The 22,590-nt window shown below is 31.1% G+C and overlaps 1 protein-coding gene across 1 annotated transcript in view; it reads left to right on the forward strand.

Moving 5' to 3' along the window:
* Positions 1-5,204: 5,204 nt before the first annotated feature.
* LOC143195048 (uncharacterized) overlaps positions 5,205-22,590 on the forward strand; it is a 39,808-nt gene continuing 22,422 nt past the window's right edge. Inside the window, exons 1-2 of the mRNA XM_076401899.1 lie at positions 5,205-5,429; positions 12,108-12,496. Coding sequence (XP_076258014.1) covers positions 12,346-12,496 — 151 coding nt within the window. The 5' untranslated portion in view covers positions 5,205-5,429; positions 12,108-12,345. The remainder of the gene's footprint in view (positions 5,430-12,107; positions 12,497-22,590) is intronic.

Here is a 22,590-nt window from a genome sequence, read left to right on the forward strand (position 1 = left end):
TAGATTCACAATCGGACCTCATAGGTGGTTATGATAAGGTGCCAAGATATTTTTTATTTCAACTAGAGTATATGTAGTAACGTATACAGAGTGACATATTCATTGTAACCAACGCAAAAATTGCCGTGACTACCATATTAAAATATTATCATCGTCAGTTTTATTCATAATGTGCTCAATTATATTAGTGAAATTATCTCTACATTCCTGTTACTTTTAATTTAAAAAGTTATATGTAACATAGATGGCGCTACTAGGATTAAATTCATATGTTCTTTAGTTAGCTCTAACCCTCAAAAGATGCGTGTATAAATTTGACAACGGTTGGATCATTAGTTTGTGAATTATAGCATTTTGAGTGAAGCAACATTTGTTATTGTGAAAAAAATGGATAAAAAGGAATTTCGCGTGTTGAAAGGAAAAAATACAGTTGAAGCAAAAACTTGTTTTGACACATGGACATTGTGCCAAGGAAATCAACCATCAAGGATTGGTATGCTAAGTTTGGACGTGGTGAAATGAGCACCGAAGACGGTGAACGCAGTGGACGTCCAAAAGAGGTTGTTACCGACGAAAGCATTAAAATAAGCCACAAAATGGTTTTAAATGACCCAAAATTAAAATTGAATGAAATAGCAGACATTCTAAAGATATCACCTGACTGAACGTGTACATCATATCATTCACGAATATTTGGGTATAAGAAAACTATGTGTAGAGTAGGTGCTGCGCGAGCTCACTTTTGACCAAAAACAGCGGCGAGTTGATGATTCGTAACAGTGTTTGAAGATGATCAAGCGTAATAAATTCGAGTTTTTGTATCGATATGTGACAATGGATGAAACATGGCTCCATCATTTCACTCCGAAGTCCAATCGACACTCATACGAATAGAATGCACATGATGAAACCGCTCCAAAGCATGGGAAAATGCAACATTCGGCTAGCAAGGTTATGGCGTTTGTATTTTGGGATGCGCATGGAATAATTTTCATTGACTACCTTGAAATCCGCGTTTGAAGAAAAGATAATGCTGCTTCACCAAGACAATGCACCGTGTCACAAGTCAGTGAAAACCATGGCAAAAATACATGAATTGGGTTTCGAATTGCTGCAAAGAATGAATTGCTTGCCAGCGACTATTTCCTGTTCTCAGATCTCAAAAGAATGCTCATTGGGAAGAATTTTTCGTCGAATGAAGAGATGATCGCCGAAACTGAGGCTTATTTTGAAGCAAAGGACAAATCGTACTACATGGTATCGAAAAATTGGAGGGTCTCTATAATCAGTGTATTGCCCTTGAAGGGAATTATGTTCAATAAAAAGAATTTGCCAAAAAAAATGTGTTTCACTATGGCAGGCCGGAGACTATTCAATTTACCTGATATATAATATAAGCAAAATGTCATATCTTTGAGAACGAACGGGAAATATTGGTCGACGTACATGTAATGCAGAAATAGCCTGTAACCGTCGATTAAATAGAGCAGCAGAAGAACACTTCATGGATAATAATATAATTTAAGAGTTAACCAGATTGCAAACACATATTCAAATGGATATCCTCGAGAGATATAACAGCAAAAGGAGCATTTAATCAACACCGCGTGCAAAAACCTTTCGCTTTGACACGATCACCACTACACCATCTTACGTTCACATTCTTCACATATACATTATCAGCAATACAGATAAAAACTAAAAAACTAAAAATATGGAACCATAGACTGAAAACAGTCGAAACAGTCCATAATCGCAAAACAGTCGAAACAGTCGATAGTCAAAAAACTAACGACTGAAAATAGTAATTACTATTCTATTTAGTAATAGTAATTACTATTTTCAGTCAAATGCACGGATTCGACTGTTTTTATTTTTAATTCTTGATGTCCGAATCTACGCACGAATTCCTTCCTGTATAAATTGTGAGAGAGAAAAGTCTATTCTTGGTGGTCTAACATACTTTGGTTTTAAAAATTGGAAGAACAAGGTTAAGTGCAGAAAATAAGGTTAAATTTTTAAAAGTTATACAATCGAAACAGCATCAATTTTATTTATAGTGGCAATTTTATAACACATCATTTTCAACGACCTGGAATACGTGTCAACATATGTGTCAACAAGTTGCTCATAGTGTGATGTCTCTATATAAAGAAGTCTTACAAGAAGGTAATAATTAGTAGTATAAATACTACTTTTAATTGTAAAATATCCCTAAAATATTTGTAATGCTTTAACTTTTTAGAACAATCGGTGTTCAATAATTTTATAGTAAAGCTATTGTATATTTAAATTTGATTGCCTTGTTAAGAAAATATTTGTTACGGTGCCGTCAATTAAAAATTTAATTGCTACTTTTAGGAGTTTATTACCTTAAAAAATCTATTTTGTCTAAATTTACAAATAACTACATTTGTTTAACAAATCTTAGCCAAGACTGCTTAAAGAATTTTGTTGGATCTATTAGAGGTCATGGAGGTAGAAACAGCATCCTTCAACTAGTATGTTCCAGAAACCTTTAAAAGGGCACATCATCACTTCCATTTTTTCACATAATTCTCCCGGAGAAAATTGTAAAGAAGATGAACATCTTAGATAACTTATATTCTTTTTTAACTGGAGATCTAGTACCACTTGAGCTTGTTAAATCACCAGTTGAGTCTATATTTTCAGTTCCAGAGAACTTTGCTCTGAGAAAAACAAGAGTCTAATATTGTATTTTAGTCTTATTTCAGGCTATTTCACAAAACTTCTGAAAAAGATACAACATGCAATATTTGTCTATATTCTATATTAAGTAGTTCCACAGAGTATTTATTGGAGTTGCTCACCCCTGGTTCATCCATCAAGAATAGTAGCAAAAACTGTAGTAACTGGTAATAATTAGACATTTATTTTAAACATAATATATTTTAGTAATGTTTTAAATATTATTTTATACCTATGTTAAGATGTAGCTAGAATTTGTTGAGTTGAAAAGAGTGTGATATTCAGAGAATCAAAAAAGAAGAAATTAGACAGCATTTTGCTAAGATATAAGAACAGTGTATAGTTATATTTTAAAATAATTAAATTTGATAACAAAAGTAGACTTAGATGAAATAAAATATAAAACTATCAACAACACCCTAATGATCTAATGATGAGGAAAATTATTATATAAGAATATAGGTAAACAAATTATTGTTTTGGAAATATAATGATGTATTGACTGAGATGTTTTTCAGCTTTAAATTACGATTATCCATTCGTTTTAGGCTAGTAAATGTACAATATGTTAATTAAAAGCTCGAGGTAGTCAATTCATTAATGGGGTTTGTGGATCAAGAATAGTAGCGATAATATTTGGAGATTTTTAGGAAAATTTTACTGCTTTCAATCGTGGTGGTTTTTTCGTTTGGTTTTAACTATATTGGTTGTTTAGTTTAAACGATTTTGGTCTTTTCTATGGTAATGTTTATTTATATGGTTCTTGGAGTTCTTGTTAATTGTTCAAATATGTAAATTTTTTTAAATATGATGTTTTTATAAAAATAGAAAGACATATAGAAATTATGTTTATTAGTTCATTTTATTCAACAATTTTTTTAAATAAAATGTGTTACTTCAGAAAATTTTCAATGTTTATTTCTCTCCTTATATATAGTTTCAGCATTAAATCAATTAATTCTCATATTTGTGTATTTTTATTTATAAAAAATAATGACAATGTGTAATATGTGTATAATGTTTTTTATAAAAATAAAATAGCTGGACATATATTAATTATATTTTTATTATTTCAGTTTATTCAAAAATAAAATGTGTTATTTCCAAAATTTTACCATTTTTATTTACTTCCTGAACCTATTTACATGCTTAATATATTCGACATTAAATCTAACAATCACGGCAAAATATAAGTAAATAAAACTGTATAGACGCAAGAGCTAAACTGAGATTATTCTGTTTTAAAATTAAGTGGAGCCAATATGCATGTGCCAAATCAGGAGATGTTGCAAAGTAATGTATCCTCCGAAATACATGCACAATGCGCAAAAAGTGCAGAAACTAGTCTGAACTCGTGTTTGCTGATAAAAGTACTAATGCTATATATACAGCAAATCAAAAAAGAAACTGAAATTGAAATACAAAAAAGCGTATTGTTTATTTGGAAGAAAATCTAAATTATCCTCATATAATAAGTTGCTGCTGGACTAGCATATACTAAAATCTTTATAAACGTAAGAAATCAGTCATAGATGATGTTTGTGGATGAATGTTTTGTGAAAAGTAATATTAACATATTACTTCTCAACTAAGCCGTGAGAAGTAATGTGGATACAAACAGATATTACGGCAAATAGAGAGAATTAAGAAATTCGTAACAAGACATTAGGAGAGACTCCACTCCCATGTAAATAGCGAAGTGCTGCAACTGTTCGATAACACTGAACTAAGACGCAGATTCAAGAGAAACAATGATATGTAAAATGTGGAAATGGTGTGTCGCAATGTGGAAACAATGTATGATCTTGTGTAGTTGTGTGCACTAAATGATAGAAACACTGAAAAGTGCTAATACTATTTTATTTTATTAGAGGCTAAGTAAGGATCAATGGATCTTACGTGATAAGTACCTAGTTTAAAGTCGCTATGAGACAAATTGTAATTTAATCCGCAACGTAGCAAAAATTCATTAATATATTTTTTAAAAATGTTAAAATATGATTGGACCGATAATAGCATCTGTACATTTAGTCTAATAAATTTGCTACTTTACTTTCCATTAAGATAAAATAATTTTCTAGTAAATTTTTGTATTAAACATAGACTTTTGAGCATAGAAGCATTTTATGCTAAGTCTGATTTAAAGAAATCAAACATTAAATAAAGAATGGAGAAAATTACTAAACCTGGCACCCCCTAACCTACTTAATTAATGAGAAGTACGTACTTAAAGTTCGTTTTATCCTTATTCCTCATAACAAAACCTAAATTACATTTTGTCGCCGTATACAAATTGTTTTGCATTGAGTTTTTATTTAACTTGATAATTCATAATAAAATATAACACCATCGCATTTTTTACGAAAATCACCACATCTACGACATCTAATAAAAATCAATCAATCCTACGCTAGCATAACTTTGAGCCAGTTTAGGCTCCTCCCATCGGCTTAAGTCGCACTTGGTGGGACATACCGGGGCCACGCCCATCTGCCTTTTCCGAAAAGTCGTTTCCAGACGTGCCTGAAGGATCCAGCCGAAAGTTTCAGTGTGCCGTCGAAAGTAGGTTCGTCGCCCAAGAGGTTCTAGTCTCTTACGCGTGTCTTTTGTCTTAGAGATCGTACCGGCAATTTATTTAACGCACAGGTGAATGTTTGGTTCTCCGTTCGATAGTGGTTGAATTATTGTGTGTGAGTGTTATCGAATCAGTGTTTCATCAGGCAGGTTTTGTTTATGTCATATAAGGTCTTGCTGAAACAAATTCAGGTTTCCCTCTGATTAAATATTTGCCCCCTCTCCATATTAATGCAATTGCAATGAATATTTGGTGTTGAAATTGTAATGTTTTTGTTACACGTTTTATTAGATAATCTAGGACTGTGCTAACTTAACTTTATAATAGTACATTACTACTTTTCTGTTGAACTTGGATTAATCCGCAAGCAGGATTAACACGAATTAAATATATAAATATATATTTCCTAAATCAACCCAGATATGCCTGACACTATTTTTATCAAGTTTTTTTTTATTTTTTAAATATTACAATATACAAGAAAAAATGTTTAAAAAATAGATATTTATAGCAAAAAATGCTGTTCTTATATAAGTACAGTAGGCACTTGAGAATACTAAATAATTTAAAAAAAAAAGATATGAACAGTATTTATATTTATAAAAAAACTATAATGCCACTTTGCATTTGATGCAAACAACTGTCACGGCTTTATGGCACACTCTGCAATGGGTAGTGTCTATTTTCTTGTGTCTACAAGGTGATCGATTCTGTCAAATCTCGAATACACATTTTGAAAAGAAAAAGGGCTTGATCTTTTACGGCTCTTTCCAGATGAATTCGTTTCAATAAGAGACATAGCCACTCTTCTGCGGAAAGTTAGGTTGTCGAGTTTTCCATTATCAATTTTGTGGAGCAACCACGCATTTTGTACTGCAAGGTCAAGAACTTAAAAAATATTGGAAAATACCATTTTTTACCTCTTACAGTTGATATTTTGATCGCTCCGATCGACACCGCCCATATAATTATTATACAGTTTTATTAACTGTGGTTGCTGAAAATTTATTCGTTTTTTTCTTGAGTGTCTGAATACGATATGAAGCAGTTGTATTCCCACAGAATTGGAAATCACGTTAATCTATATTATTATGGAACGCTTATTTATCGAACGAATGTGCCAACTGCCTCTTTTCGATTTTTTGAAAATTTATTGAAAGGCAAGGGGCACTATGCTTTTCTATTTTCTCGAAGAGTACGAAGAGTTCAAAATATAAGTACCTACAATAGTTTTGTATTTTATAAGTAACTAAGCCTACTGTAAATTTAAACGTAAAGTAAACATTAGCGCACAGTGGAAAACGCCAGAAAATAAATGTGTGTGCTATACTAATAAAAAACCTAACTTCTATAGGTTTTAACCCTATAAATAATAATGTTTTAACCCTAAAATACATTTTTAAATAATAAAGTTAAAAAAACTTCAAGCATACAATACTTTACGCCAATTAGATGTGTCATTTTTGCTAATATCACAAAAAGAAAGCAATTTCATAAAAACCATTCACCTCAAAAGCTAGTTTGCAAAGAATGAAAAGTATTAAACAGCTGTCTTTAGAGCTAACATGAAATGACATCATCTGACAGTCAATACTTCTCTATATGGAATAGGGTGGAATGTAGAAATATGTACGAGGTTTGTTAAAACTAAGAATAGGCATATTTGGATTAAAGTTAAATTATACCTAGATGATAATTTTTTTATTACTCTTCGTGAGTCCACCCTATTGGCAATAAGTATTTCTTATGTCTATATTATATATACATGGCATGTAGAAAATCACTTCATTAAGCAATGTTCTGTATAAAATATTATCTTAATTAATTAGTCTTATTCTAAAGCTTATTCTAAAGTCTACATATGTCCAGTAATCAGATCAGGTTTTAGTCTACGCACTTCACTATCACGTCGCATATTTAGCTGATTAGCGAGTACAGTGGGATGCACTGACACTCTCTCGAAGTACTTCACACAAACACGTTGAATTACACTCATTATAGGTTCTAGAGGCAAATATCATGTTGTATCACTTTATTTGAAATATAGTACGGAGCATCAACAATGGCACGCAACACCTTATTTTGGAACCATTGAATGATGAATATATTAGATTTGCTAGCGGTACCCCATAGTTGGATTCCATATGTCCAAATGGGCTTAAGTATAGACTCATACAGCAATACATTGTTATCTAATGATAACTTGGATTTGTTAATTTAAGTTAACATAAGTTACACTTATTTACAAGTTCGTGTGGATTGGTTCGCGTCAATATTTTGACTTTCAGGTTGCAATTTAATAATCTTCTTTCTACCTTTTTTCGCTATAAATTAAAATACACTTAATCATTCAAGGTCATCATTCAGTTCTTCTTTGGTTACGTAGAGATAAGCATGATGAGAATTAATCAAATAACTTTGTCTTGATAGATTTAGGTTTTGATGGGTGGATATCTTGGTGCAATCCTATAGTTGAACCCCGTAAATCTAAATAGGCTTTCTTAATGAAATAAATCACCCTCTTTGATCTTAATGTAGTTCTTTAATTTTGAGTCTGATCTGCTCAGCTGACAGAGAAGCGTCACCATAGGATTTCTCAAATATTTGATAGAGCAAGAAGTCACACTACTTCCAAATATCTATATTTTTCCATTTTGATAATGATGATCAAACCCTGTTTATATGTAACTTGCATTTCCACATCGTCAAACGTTCCAAACTTCAGAAGATGTAGCTTGAGCTCAATAAAATCCAGACAACTATATCTAAAGCTCTTTACAATTATACATTCCTTAGGATACTAAACATGTGCGTTTTTGAATCGCTTTCTTCTTGTTGAAGTTTGCATGGAATGCAGTGCTAATCGCATAGTAACTCTCTGATATTTTGAGTGGTTAAATCCGTCCAATTCTTTTAAAACAACAAAATGATTCATTTTAAAAAGAAAAGTGCTTAACATACTGTTACATTATAAGGATATGTTTATCATTTATAATCCAAATTATCTCAATCATAATCATAAGTTTTTATCATAGATTTCTTTCAGATTCCAAAATTTTTAAATTGAGTAAACGCACATTTATTGCTATAAACAAATTGTAAGAAATATTCAAAGTAACCGAGCAATGTAGAAAACTCCATAGAAATTGCCATAGTACAAGAAAAAAGCCTAACAAAATACAATTAATTGATTCTACTTCCAAAGAATTTGCCGTACACCACTATGTTTCCCCCCACCTCAAATACTTATTACAATATTCCTGATAAAATTAAATACTTAAGCTTGTTTTCAATGTGTAATGTGTGTCTTTTATATATTATACATACATATACTATGCAGATTCAATAGCCTCAACTTCACTCTTTAACACAATTTATCGATATTGATATCGATACGATAATTTTAAATCTATTTTACTTATTTCAACTTTTAAGTGTTACATTTATCATATATGAGATCACATTAAACGTTTTTATCAAATGAAATGTTATAATTGCAGTAACATACATCTCGAACTTCATTATTACTGAACACATAAATTCACAAGTTAATCAAAGATAAATACAATTACAATTATTAAATACCGAAAGTGAAAATGAAAGTATGTTACTGCTCACGAATCAAACAATTAGTTGATATTTAGTTAATCGAATTAAATACTCTCAGAGGAATTTCTGGATTAACTTCTTTAAATTGAGTAATTTTATAAAATTAAATTGCAAATATCAAAAAGCATTTCTAACAAATATTATACAAGCTTACAAAATAAATTCAACAATTCTAATACCTTAGCCTAAATTTTAAAACATTATGTCTGATAAAACCATAATTCATAAACTATAGAGATTCATATATAGATAATTCATAGAATATAGATTCAGAGATTGTTAAATGAAACGCTAAACCAAGCGACTTTCAAAAAAACTCTTTTTAAGTTAGATAGTCGAATTAATGGTTTAGTCAAGTTCCAGCAGCCCATAATGATCATTTCTTTTTCATTCTCATCAAATACATAGCATCACCTTAATTGGCGGGTTTTGTAACCTTTAATAAAGATTTTCTCGACTTTGATCATGATCTCCCCGCATATTATTGTGATACATAACCCATTTTTGATCTCCCGTAACCATTAGTTTCAAAAACAGCACGTTTTCATTTCGTTTTAGCAAATAGTGTTTCACAAATAAAAACTTAACCTATCATATTTATTGCAAATAATTCATTTGTAACCCAAGTATCGAGCTTCTTTTGGTGTCTAGTCTTATGTCATTAGTTTAACACTATTTTTGAATGACATTTAGTTCCATATAGAATTGTTCAAATGAAATATGCCAGTCTACCTCGATATATTTAAAAATTTCATCAACTTTTTTCTAAATGGTTGCCCAAGGTCATCTTTAACATCGAAATATCCGGAAATTAAACGAGCGTGCGATTTCTGACATTAGTATTCCCTTAGGTACTTATCACCATAAATACTACACAATTGGAGATGAGTCTATATTGCATATTTCTCTTTTCAAAGGTAAAATAGCAAAATATGACTACAATTAAGTTTTGAATATTCTTGTTTTAAAAGCTGATTAAGAAAAAGAGTGAAACTATCTCTGAATCTAGGATGTTCTAAGAACTGATACCTTTCAAACGCGCTATGGTATGGTTTCATTGAATCGGTATTACTATATTACTAACAGGTCAATTGAGAAGTCCCCGACCTGACACATAGATAGCGGTACTAGATTTAAGTCCATTTTTAGTTAACCCTAACCCTCAAAAGATGCGTGTATAAATTTGACAGCTGTCGGATCATTAGTTTGTGAGTTATAGCATTTTGAGTGAATCAGCTTTTGTTATTGTGAAAAAAAAAAGGATAAAAAGGAATTTCGCGTGTTGATAAAATATTGCTTTTTAAAGAGAAAGAATACAGTTGAAGCAAAAACTTAGCTTGATGCCGAGTTTCCGGACATTGCCCCAAGAAATTCAACCATCAATGGATTGGAAAGCTAAGTTTAGACGTGGTGAAATGTGTACCGAAGAGGGTGAATGCAGTGGACGCCCGTAAGAGGTTGCTACCGATGAAAACATTTAAAAAATCCACAAAATAATTTTGAATGACCGTAAATTGAAATTGAATAAAATAGCAGACATTCTAAAGATATCAACTGAACATGTTCATCATATCACAGCGACTATTACATAGCGTTATTCGACCGTTTGAAGGACGAAATCGCCGAAACACGGTCGCATTTGAAGTAAAAGAAAGTGCTGCTTCACCAAAATAATGCACCGTGTCAGAAATCCATGAATTGTCTCCTCATCCACCGTATTCTCCAGATATGGCCACCAGCGACTATTTCCTGTTCTCAGATCTCAAAAGAATGCTCGCTGGGAAAAAATTATCGTCGAGTGAAGAAGTGATCGACGAAACTGAGGCCTATTTTGAAGCAAAGGACAAATCGTACTATAAAATTGGTATCGAAAAGTTCGCTATAGTCAGTGTATCACCCTTGAAGGGAATTATCTTCAAAAAAAAAAACTAATTTTGCCAAAAATATGTGTTTTACTATGGTAGGCCGGGGATTTTTCAACTGACCTGTTATATGCAACTTATTTTTTTTTTAAATCAAATTATTTTTATAACTTAATGTTCTAAATAACACTCATTAAATTATTTATTAAATTTTGCAAAATTTTCTTCAAACTCTATGACAATTCAGCAAAGTATATAGAAGCTCTATCTTGTCTGACGAAGCATTGTAACTGACAATTTCAATCAAATCATTTAAGTGAACAACTTTCAATTGGATTTTAATCTCGGTTCTGTGGTAGTTAAGTTAATATGGAAATTAATTTAGTGCGTGTGTCTAATCTGGCTACATTTTTCATAATTTCTTAATATTATTGTCATGTTAAAATGTCTGAACAAAAGGAAAAATTGTTTTCAGCATAGTCCATAATACTTTAAGATTTTACAAACCATTGTAAAGTTGTGTATACAGGATTAAAGTTTCCGTTAGTTGGAACTTTCACCTATCTCATTTTATCTGTATAATTTAAACATTGTTACAAACTTTAATAGAACTTACCTCTTTTTCTTAAAAAAACCGTTCTAGCTATATTCAAGTCAATCTAAAAAAATTGAAATTAATGAGGTTTATCAATATCCACCAAGAACGAATCTTAACTGAATTTTGAAGGTCCTTCATGTTCTCATATCATATTTAAATAAAGGTATTCGTTTTGAAAACCATACTTTTGTTTAAATTTGGCTACCTAATAATGTAATTTTGTCTCAGTTCTGAATGAAAATTTCCATATAATTTGTTTTAGTTTCAAGAATAAGTTTACATACTACCAAGAGCATTAAAACTTTCAATTGCTTATACTATTAATACCACTATTCAAGTTTAGCAATACCGCTATCAAAATGTTAGCAATTTTATACAAAAACTGTAGTATTTATGATGAATTACAGATTGGTTTCTCCAAACCTTAATGTGTTTTATTTATCTTCAGAGAAATTAATTTAATAAATTATTGTTAAAAATGCCCATAACATTTTAATAAAAATTGTATGTACATCTTTTTTTTACATCTTCCATTTTTCTGTATATAACTTACGATATTACAATTACAGTCATCATTATATAAGTCAACCGAGCTATTGAGAAAAAAGACCTCGCGAATTAAAAAATAATTTTACCTACGATCCAATAAAAAGAAATTTAATAGAAATTGCCAGGTGCTACGGGATGTGGATCCATTGCCCTGTTATTAGAACGACAGTTTCATTGAAAAAGTACAATAACTTTCTTCCTACAGGAACGAACAAGATGTAAAACGTCAAAGCGTCGGATCGAGCACAATACGGCTGTCGTTCGTTGAAGGAAAGAGTGCGAAAAAACCCCATAACTCCAGTGAAATTGAAACCGACCATCACAAAAGGAACTAATTAAAGCGTACAATACGAGACTGAACCGCGTCGGCCGCAAGGACGACGACGACGACGAAGAGGCAGAGGGGAGAATTACGACGTCCTCAGACGGGGAGGTTGGCGAATATGTTCAACTATGACGGCGGTCGCACGGCGAGCCAAGGATACGATACCACGACGAAGACGTTCACCTCGCAGGATAACGCAGCGCATTTTTCCGTCAGCAGCCTGCTGAGACTGGGAGAGAAAAGACAAAGTTCGGATATCGAATCAGAAGGTAATAGCTCTTTGCCATAAACAATATTTGATTTTATATTTTGATTGAACATCGACAAACCTTTCAGTAGGTATCTGCTCTAACACACAAATTATACCACTCTTATCTATTATCATAAAGTATTAGAGAGAGAATAAGGATATCTGGCGAAAAGTTTTGCTGCGTCCAATATTTAGATTTTATTTTAGTCTATCAATAGAGTAATTAAAATCATATTAATTTAATAATTAGAGTAATAAAAACTTTTAAGTCGTCATTATGTTATTATATTATTACGTGCCAGGAAAATACGTTCCATTGACTAATAAAATTTAAATAAAAATAATTTAATTTCTGAAAAAAATTTATTATATAAAATTCAATAAAATATAAAAATAAGTGTAAAAATAAATATATATAAAATCCGTATTATTGTCTCATACGTAAAAAAACATAACAATATATACTAATAAAAAACATAATCTAAATTTAAAAAAATTAAACAAAAATAGTGTTATATTACCTTTACACGTTTCCATTCTAATCACCCTGTCTTAGAAATCAGAAAGTTTCATTCAAGTAAATAACTAAGCTGTTAATTTCCAATTTATCCAACATTTGTTCACAATTCCATCATTTGTCAATTTTTTCTTCAATGTGTCTGAACGTCTTCACCCAAACCGAAGCTGTCATTAAACATTGCTGTTTCCAGCATGAAGTACAACATATCTGCAATAAATTATTAATACATGTTAGGGCTAATAAAACCTAAGCAATTGTTATTCCTACGTTTACTTTTTTCTATCAACTTTTGTTCTCATTACACTATTTTTATTACCATCTTGTCATGAGTGACCAATGGGTAAGTAAAGTAAAGTCGTCTTCCTTCATTTTATTATATGCTTTTAAAAATTGAATTCTTTTAAAAACAATATCCGGAAGTTCCATTAGAACTTTTCGATACTATTCAGACTAAGAGTTTCCTTTGAAATAATTGTATTAAATTATGTTTGTATTGAAAAACTCCCCACTGTTTTTATAGATTTCATATATTTAATCTCTGATAGAGCTAACATCAAGTTGATCTTGATTCATCGCTTCTTATGAGGACGGTTTTTTTCGATGTATTCAAGATTATATTTTTCATTTTTGCCATACTAATATTCAGTGCAACTGTAATATGCTAAAAAAATTCTATAAAAATCGCAACAAATTAATATTTAACAGTAAAAATGCTAACCTCTCTAACGGATTTTACTGACAAGAGGAGGTCTCCATTATCTCGTTCCTGTTCAAAGTAACTGATTAGAAACACAATATCTGGCTTCAGAATTTTAAATCAAAGTAATAGTAAACAACGATTTGAAATTTATTAAAACAAGCAAAGCATTAAAATAACATTTGCCAATTTATCACTATCGTTTTGAAGAAATCATTATCACTATTGTTTTGAAGAAATTTGCATACGTTTGACAACCGAACTAGTCAGGCACATTCTCTACAACTTCGCTATTATCTCCGATAGCAAAAATCATAGTGTCATCAGCCTACCACATGTGTCGAGTTGATATAGTAGACTTTCTTGTGATACACATGCTTTAGCTTCTTTTATTATAAAGTAGGCTTTCTTTTACACTAGTACACTAGTTCGGTGTGTTGTTTCAGTAACATTTTCTGTAGCTTATCAACAAGGCCGTCATGCCATATCTTATCGACGAATAGTGCTACATCTAAGAATATAGCCAAATATACCTTTTTGCGTTCATAAACTTCTTTTTATTTTATTTTATTATTTTTATTACTTATTGTATTATTTTATTTTATTATTTTTATTACTTATTGTATTATTCAAAGAACCTAGTCAATGGTTGAATATTTGTTAACAAACCCGAACTGGTGTTTCGGTATTAAGGTTTTTCTTCTTATAATCAATTTTATTCTTTCAACAGGAGCTTTTTTCATACCTTAGGTATTACTGGTAACAGATCTATAGGATTTTATTTCATTTGGTGATTTTCCAGGTCATGGGATCATGATAATTTCAACCTTTTTCTATACGCCTGGAACATGTTTTACTCGAGATGCTGTATAGATCAGTTCGATGAGTTTTACAATTTCCTTTCTTAGTAGTTTTACAGCAATTGTCCTTCGGCTACTATATTATTTTTTGACGTTGAATTGAATCGTCGAATTTTCACAATCTATGTTCGGAAAATTATAATAAATATTAGATTTGTTTTGTTTGAAAGTTTTTTCTAGATGGTCAGCAAATGCTCTCAATTGGTTGATGCGTGTTCAATTTCCACATACGTCTCTTATAGCTGGACTTTGTAAACATGATCGTTTTTGGTATTTGGTGGCTTTCCAGAAAGAATTAATAATAATTAAATTGTCATTTTTCAATAACATTTTTTTAAATTATTAATCTTCTAGAACGTCAACAATCTGCCCGTGGGCAATAAGTGTTATTATATGATTTCAGTTATATAATATAACTATCCTGACATGTAGTAGATCATTTCAGTAAGTGATCAACTGTACAACTTATAATCAAAATCTTATTCTAAATAGTATTCTAACTTATTTTGAAGTCTATCCTAACTTATTCTAAAAATTATTCTAGCTTATTCTAGAGATTATTAAATCTCACTCTATGTGTCTATTAATCAGTTCATATAGCAGTTTGAGTTTGAGTTTAGCGAGTGCATTGGGATGCATTAATAATCTTTCAGAGTACTTCGCACTAACACTCCGAATCACACTCATTGTGGATTCTATGGAGATATCGCGCTGAATCAGTTTTGTTTGTTGCGCACGTAATATGGGGCATCGACGATGACTCGCAACACTTTATTCTGGAATCTCTGGAGGATATCTATATTATATTTGCTAGTAGTACCACATAGTTCAATACCATAGGACCAAATGGGCCTAAGTATTGACTTATACAGCAAAACCTTGTTATCTAATGATAATTTAAATTATCATCCTATCAATATTTATGCTCAATCGGCTAGTACATTTAATTTAGTTTAAGCCCAAGCTGTTTGCGTTTTGTAACTATATGTTTTTTCCATGTCAAACGTCGATCGAAATGCATTACCAGATATTTAACGTTGTCTGCTTGCGGAAGTTCATGATTATTCAATTTTATTGAGAGACATGTTCTTCTATAGAGGGTGAATGTCACATGGGTAGATTTTGTCTCATTTGCTTTGATACGCCACGTTTTCAACCACAATTCGCCGTTGTTAAGATAAAGTTGAAGGTTTCTTGTAGCTGATATTGGATCCTCGTGTGATGATAAAACCGCTGTATCGTCAGCTTATACTGCAACAGTAGTGTTTCTTGAGGTCGGTAAGATACTGGATACAATAGATATCACAACAGGCCAAGGACACTGCCCTGCGGAACACTCGAATATATTGGGTGTAGGTCAGTATATTCGTCACCCTGTTTGACAATAAATTGTCTATCTGTGAAGTATGATTGTGCCATGCAGTCCATTGTGCCATACCAGAAATATCGAGAATGCAGCGGAGCTATTTTTTTTATCGTTTAAGTTATTGTTAATTTGGTTGACTAATCTATGTATTTGTTCTATTGTTCCGTGTTTATTACGGAAGCCCTCTTAATGTATAATTTTTCGAATAGTTTAGAGATCACAGGTAACAAACCTATAGCTTAGCTTTTTCAATAACATAAAACAATAAATATATAATGAATTTAATATGAAAATAATATAGTGAAATTTAAAAATATTATCATTCTTTATCTTTTCTATCCCAAACTTTGTAGAAAAAAAGAATATAATTTTTTTTGTTTTTAATATTTATTTTATTTCTTTATAGAAAAGTCTTGAACAAACATCGAAAGACTTAGGAAATCGAAAGTCAGTCAAAGAGAGCATTATCTAATAGTAGCCAAGGTAACATAAATATAATCAAAAGTATTATACTATATATCACTCAAAATCTTGTTCTTTTATCGTGTCATGTTAAGAAATAACTATGAATAATAAAGTTTTTAAATGCTGGTATATTAATATACATTGTTTTTTTTGCCATCATATTACAGACTAAACTATAAATTCGAAACATCAAAGTTACGGTTAGAATGGCAAAGCCAAAACACTCAAAACTACTCTATATAAAACTAGTAATAAACATTTCAGTCGACTGAAAATAGTAACAAATCATTCATCAAGTAGTCGATTGAAAATATTCGAATGAAACCATGGATAATCCTTTTCATTCGATAATTCCCAACGCTGCTAAAAACATATTTTCACGAAAGAAATTGTTAGTTTGGTAGGAAAAAATACTGTTGCATTCGCCCACAATCGGTAGATATACTGGAAAACATAAAAAATGCACAAAAAGGTTGTCATGAAATTTCTGTGTTTATAATTGTATAGGAAAATGCGAGAGTGTGTAATTTACTTCGAAATGTTCGAAATGTATGTCACATTTGCGGCCCAGAAAGAACATGAATCGACGATATTTAGAAGACACATGAATGCACAACCATACACCAGAATCAAAAAGATTGTCGGTTAAATTAATAACACTTGGGGTAAACCGTTGGCCATAGAAACAAAAAACAAATCAACCCTACCAAAACTTTTAAAAGTTAGATGAGCGTTGAAATGAACGCAATAGTAAAGTAAAATAGTATATATTGGACGAATGCATGTATTCTGTTTTGTCCATCAATATAGTCAATATAGTATCAGTTTCTGGTCTTAAAAACGCATTTATTGAGTCGTACAATATAGAGAGGGATGAAATAATATGAACTAGTGCTCGATTTGTGGTCGAAATTCGCCCACCATGTATTAATTTAATAATATTTCTCTTATAATAGAGTAAAAGTGCTAATTAAAAAATGATGGTTAATGACTACTATAACTTATTTTTACAGTACTTTCAATATAAAATCAGAAATGTATTTGATATTAATTAATAATAAATATCTGAATAGAATAAATGCAAACACTCTCACAAACTAACACTCACTAACATTTTCTAAATGGCATTTAATTAAACCTAATTTCCATTAACTTCCAATAAATTTCCAATAATCAACAAAGTACATACACAATAAGTGCAAATAGTGTACAATGTACAAAATAGTATTAATAGTATAGTAAGTGCAAATTACTACGCCACTGAACATTATAACAAAGTATCATAAGTTTATTTTCAGAACTGTAACAAATTCAAGGTATACAATATAAGTATACATGATCTTCCTTTACTTTTATGTTATAAACATAAATGTTAAATAATAAATGAAATAATACATGTCTATATATAAAAATAGAGAAAACAATTTTGAAATTGTTATTTCAGTTTAGCATGTATATTAAAACAACAACGAACACAATTAGGTAATTTAAGTTTGGTCTACAAAGTAAATAATGAAAATAATTGATGCAAGGTTCAAAGAATATATTATAATATGGTTACATATACACATTTCTTATTGCAATAATCATTAAACACGTTAATATTTATCAATACTTTAAAATGTTTCTGATTAAAATAATAATTTTTTACCTACATTTTTAAATAAAATTGCATTGTTCTTTGGTTATTTATTTTACTCTTCTATCTCACCATTGCAGATAACTTATATTTAGTTTGTCTTCTATGATTTTCATTTATTTATTGTTTTCTACTTTGTCTTAAGTCCCATGTGTCCCAATTAAAATTCTATTAAACTATTTTATAACTATTAATATTTTATGCAATATTTATTTAACTTTTGATACACAAAATAACGTATTTATTGCCTGCAATATTCGGTTAGTGATTTGTTAAGAAATGCATTTACTAATGAAACCTGAAATTAATCAGAAGTCAATACCACCAAAATTTACAGAAAATATCTTAACACACGTTATTGTCGGCGAGCCAAACTCTTAGCCCACATGGGTACCCGCTATGTTTATTTATAACCTTTTGTGTCACTGATCTGACGGCTATGCTTGGTTACTTGATTTCGGCGTTTTTCGTTTTATTGACATATATTTATTTGTAGCACATATTACACAAAAATATTAGACAAAAACTTCTTCTATATAACCTTTAAGCGCGTCAAATTTCACGCCTCCAGGTGCCACCGTTTTCTTCAAAAAGAGAAGCAAAATTTTCACTAAATAGATTAATATATAAGATAGCTGACGTATAAACTGAATTTATTTATTAATAGGGTGTTCAGCTGTCATTTGCATTTAAAAGAGCAGCAATTGTTTCCAACGGAATGCTGTAATAATCTTGCACCAAAACATCCAGCAATGATCTTGGAGTTAGAAGTCTACTCCTTACTCTTATCCGCAGTAATCCGGCCAGTGATGTAAATGAGAAGACCAGCTGATTACCACGATATTACCGTCCAAATTATAACAGAATCTCCCCCTTGCTTAACTGTAGAAAGCATGGCAGTCCGGATCGTAGTTCTTTTGAAGTTCTTCATGCACAAACCCTGCCATTTGTAGGAAACAATAATGATGATTCAAATCAAAAACTGTTCAGTTTTTATTATCTTTGTACCACTTCTTTCAAGACTTAGCGTTGACTCCTGTTTAAAGGAATTCGCAATCGCAGCGCTTGTATGAATTTTAGCTTCGTGGACCTCTCGGACTCTTCGTACCGTCTTTGCCGAAAACAGCGGCGGTTCCTCAATAAGTGCACATGTACACGTGCATCCCCAAATGTAATACCTCCTCTTGAAAAGAAAACTAATTAAATTCTGTCCTGTCATTATTTTAGACTAAACAAGTTCGTTTGGTTTGGTTCATTTCAATCTTCTGATTTCTAAGTGTTGCCCATTAGCTGTATTGCTTCCGCATTGCTGTGATTTAATAACCAGCGGCGGTGCGTGGTTCAATACTTTAGGGGTGCACAACGTTAGGTTGTCCATCAGTTTATTAAAATTCCAGTTTCGACATAGAATATTACATCCGCGAGCTACAAGTGAACAGATTTCATGTACTCAGATGTCAGCAAAAACCATTTACTGCCGCGGAGTACACGGGGTGCGGGCAGCAAAGGATTCACCAATCAGATCTAATATTCCGATATGCAGTGACCAAATATTCCCGTGATCGGGGGGAATGTAAAGCGTCTTGCGTTTTGGGGATATGAAGTATTGTTTACGAAATAATTGATAGGTTTAAGCTTTCCGTTTACCGTCAGATAAGAAATTCATCACAGTTTTTATGTATTAATTTCAAGTCTGTGATAAACCATTTTTTAAATAAATAGAATTATTAAAATAGTGACAGGACAGAATTTAATTCGTTTTCTTTTCAAAAGGGGACATTAATTTGGGGGTGCATATAACATGTGCACTTATTAGGAACAGCCGCTATTGTAAACCCATTTGATGGTTCATCGTACAAATTCTTCGTTGGTTACATAAAGATAAACATTGGTAAATAATCGAAGAACTTTGTTTTGCAGTTTAGTAATTAGGTTTTTTGATTACTAGTTGGTTTAATGCTTTACTACTGCCTCATATGTTCACTCTATAAGTCCAAATTGACTTTATAGGTGACAAATAAACCAATATTTTTTTATGTTAGACCAAGTTGGAGTATTTTCGGACTAACCAGTATAATTGTTTGATTTTGAGCCTGATGCACACTCATTTTTGTGTAACATTGTTTTTCCAACTTAACCTACCAGTAAGATGTATACCAAGGTACTTAGCTGATTCTTCTTAAGGAATCGGGAACCCGTTATGTGATATAATAAAGTTTTTATCTTTTCACCACAAGACAAAATTAACATCAAAAACATAACATCTATTTATAGATCTTGTCTACTGCCACTTGTACCTTTTCTACACACTTAGACACAGATATATTTTTTGCCGTAACAACTTTGTCTTCGTTCCAAGTATTGTTTCTTTTGTTGGGATATCAGCAATGTAGAGCAGATACCGAAGTTGTCCCAAGACACTATCCTGGAGAACTTCAACCGTATTAAGTTTAAATGACGAGAATTCCACGATTACAATTTACTCACCTTGTAGATTCCAAATTATATACCCGATAAAAAGCTTCTGAGACGTACAGGAGATCAGGACAGTAATTAATAGGCTTTTGAAATTCGCAGATTTTTCTTGTTCTATTCCTGTGTGTATACTCGATTCGGAGTTTAAGAGTCGCATCACACATTAGCCTATTTTTCTAATTTAGGATCATTCAAACCTTTTAGCTTTGTTAACGTCGCGCCCGAATGTGTTTTATTAAGTTGTTACATTTTTCAATATATTCCTTGATCAAATGCATTAATTTCGACAAATCGACTTATATAATAGTTTAGCCAGTTTTTTTAATTACTTAAATGCACCTGACGTATAGAAATACACAAAATAATATGAACACCATGCAATATAGTAAATCTTATTACATGTTGACAACATTGCTTTCTGCTGTTGCTGGCTCAGTTTACATGGCAAGTATTGTAGGTTATATTGCAGTGTATTATACAAAGCGTTTTGCGACTGTTAAAACAAACAATTGATTAAATGTGTGACCACATATATCTTTCAACGTTTCACGATCGACACTTTCTACGATAATGGTGGATACACCATACACAGAATCATAGTTAAATAATTTTAGGATCCCCAACCAAAGAACAGATTAATAATTAATATTAGCTAGATTATAAAACTAGAGCTTCTATATATTAATCGGCTTAGCGATAATTTTGCTAGAGGGGTGAAATTTGGCACGGTTAAAGCTTATATCGAGGAAGATTTTTTAAAATATATTTCAATAAAACGAAAATCGCCCAAATAAAGCAACCAGGCATAGCCGTCGAATCGATGACATAAAATATATAAACAAACACAACATAGGCTAAGAGTTAGCTCACCGACAATAACATCCTAAGATCGAATCTCGCTGGGGCTAAACGCTTTTTTTTAAGTTTCTGAAACAAAATAAAGGATAGTGTTCGTTAAAATTAAGTGAGTAGTTGAAATTGCTAAATAAAACAACTGTGTTGGGGCGACTATAAAAAAATTAAAAAATATATTTACGCTCTGGCCGATGCGCTACCAACTTCAACTCTTATTCAGTAGATAATTATAGTTACATTTTACATTTTCTTCAAAGAAAACAAATGTATCCGTTTCAACTGAAAGTATATACAGTAGTGAAAGAAAAACCCGGCATAAAAAGTTTATCCCAACATAGATTAACAAAATTCGAGAATAACAAGAAGAGTCTATTTTCTTTCCTTGGAAGATATCTGGATTCTCGAAATCAGTTTTTGATTTAATTTGATGTCTTGTGAAGAAAAAGAAAAATTGTTTTTACGTAAGGACTGCTGTTAATTGACACGATTCTGGGGACATAGTATATCATTGTACTAGAGGTAATTCTAAAGATTATTAAGATTTTTCTGTAAATTTTAGTGGTATTGATTTCTAATTAATTTCAAATTTTATTAGTAAATGAATATCTTAGCAAAACACTAACCGAATATTCCAGGTAATAAATACGTTCATTTGGGCATCAAGAGTTAAAATGAATATTGCATAGAATTTAATGGTTATAAAATAGTTTCATAGAAGTTTAATTCCCCATTTGTTCGTGAGTTGTTAGTTCCCACGTGGGTCATAAGACAAAGTAGAAAGCAACAGATAAATGAAAACCATATAAGACAAAGTAAAGATGAGTTATCTGCAAGGGCGAGAATTCTTTGCACCTTGTATCATTTATTTTTGTTATTTAGTTTATCTAATTTTTGGAATATCAATAGTTAATTTAATGACTCTAAATACGTTCCTTTAATATACATTTACAAATTGTAAAAATAAACTACCTAATTATGTTCGTTATGGTTTTAATATACATGTTAAAATCAAATATCAATTTCAAAGTTATTTTATTCATATACTCTCTGTTATAAGACAAAAGTAGATAATAGAAATATAAGAAAGATCATACTTATATTCGATGTTTTGAAATTGTTACAGTTCTGAAAATAGTCTTACTAATGAGACGTATAATGTTACAATGTTTTGTGGCGTAGTAGTTTATACGTATTTATGAAAATTGATATTAGATTTAATTAAATGCAGTTTAAAAA

Source organism: Rhynchophorus ferrugineus, unplaced genomic scaffold (assembly GCF_030347505.1).
Source record: "Rhynchophorus ferrugineus isolate W39M unplaced genomic scaffold, kcgeb_rfMv2 rfM4, whole genome shotgun sequence".
In the NCBI taxonomy this organism is placed as follows: Eukaryota; Metazoa; Arthropoda; class Insecta; order Coleoptera; family Curculionidae; genus Rhynchophorus; species Rhynchophorus ferrugineus.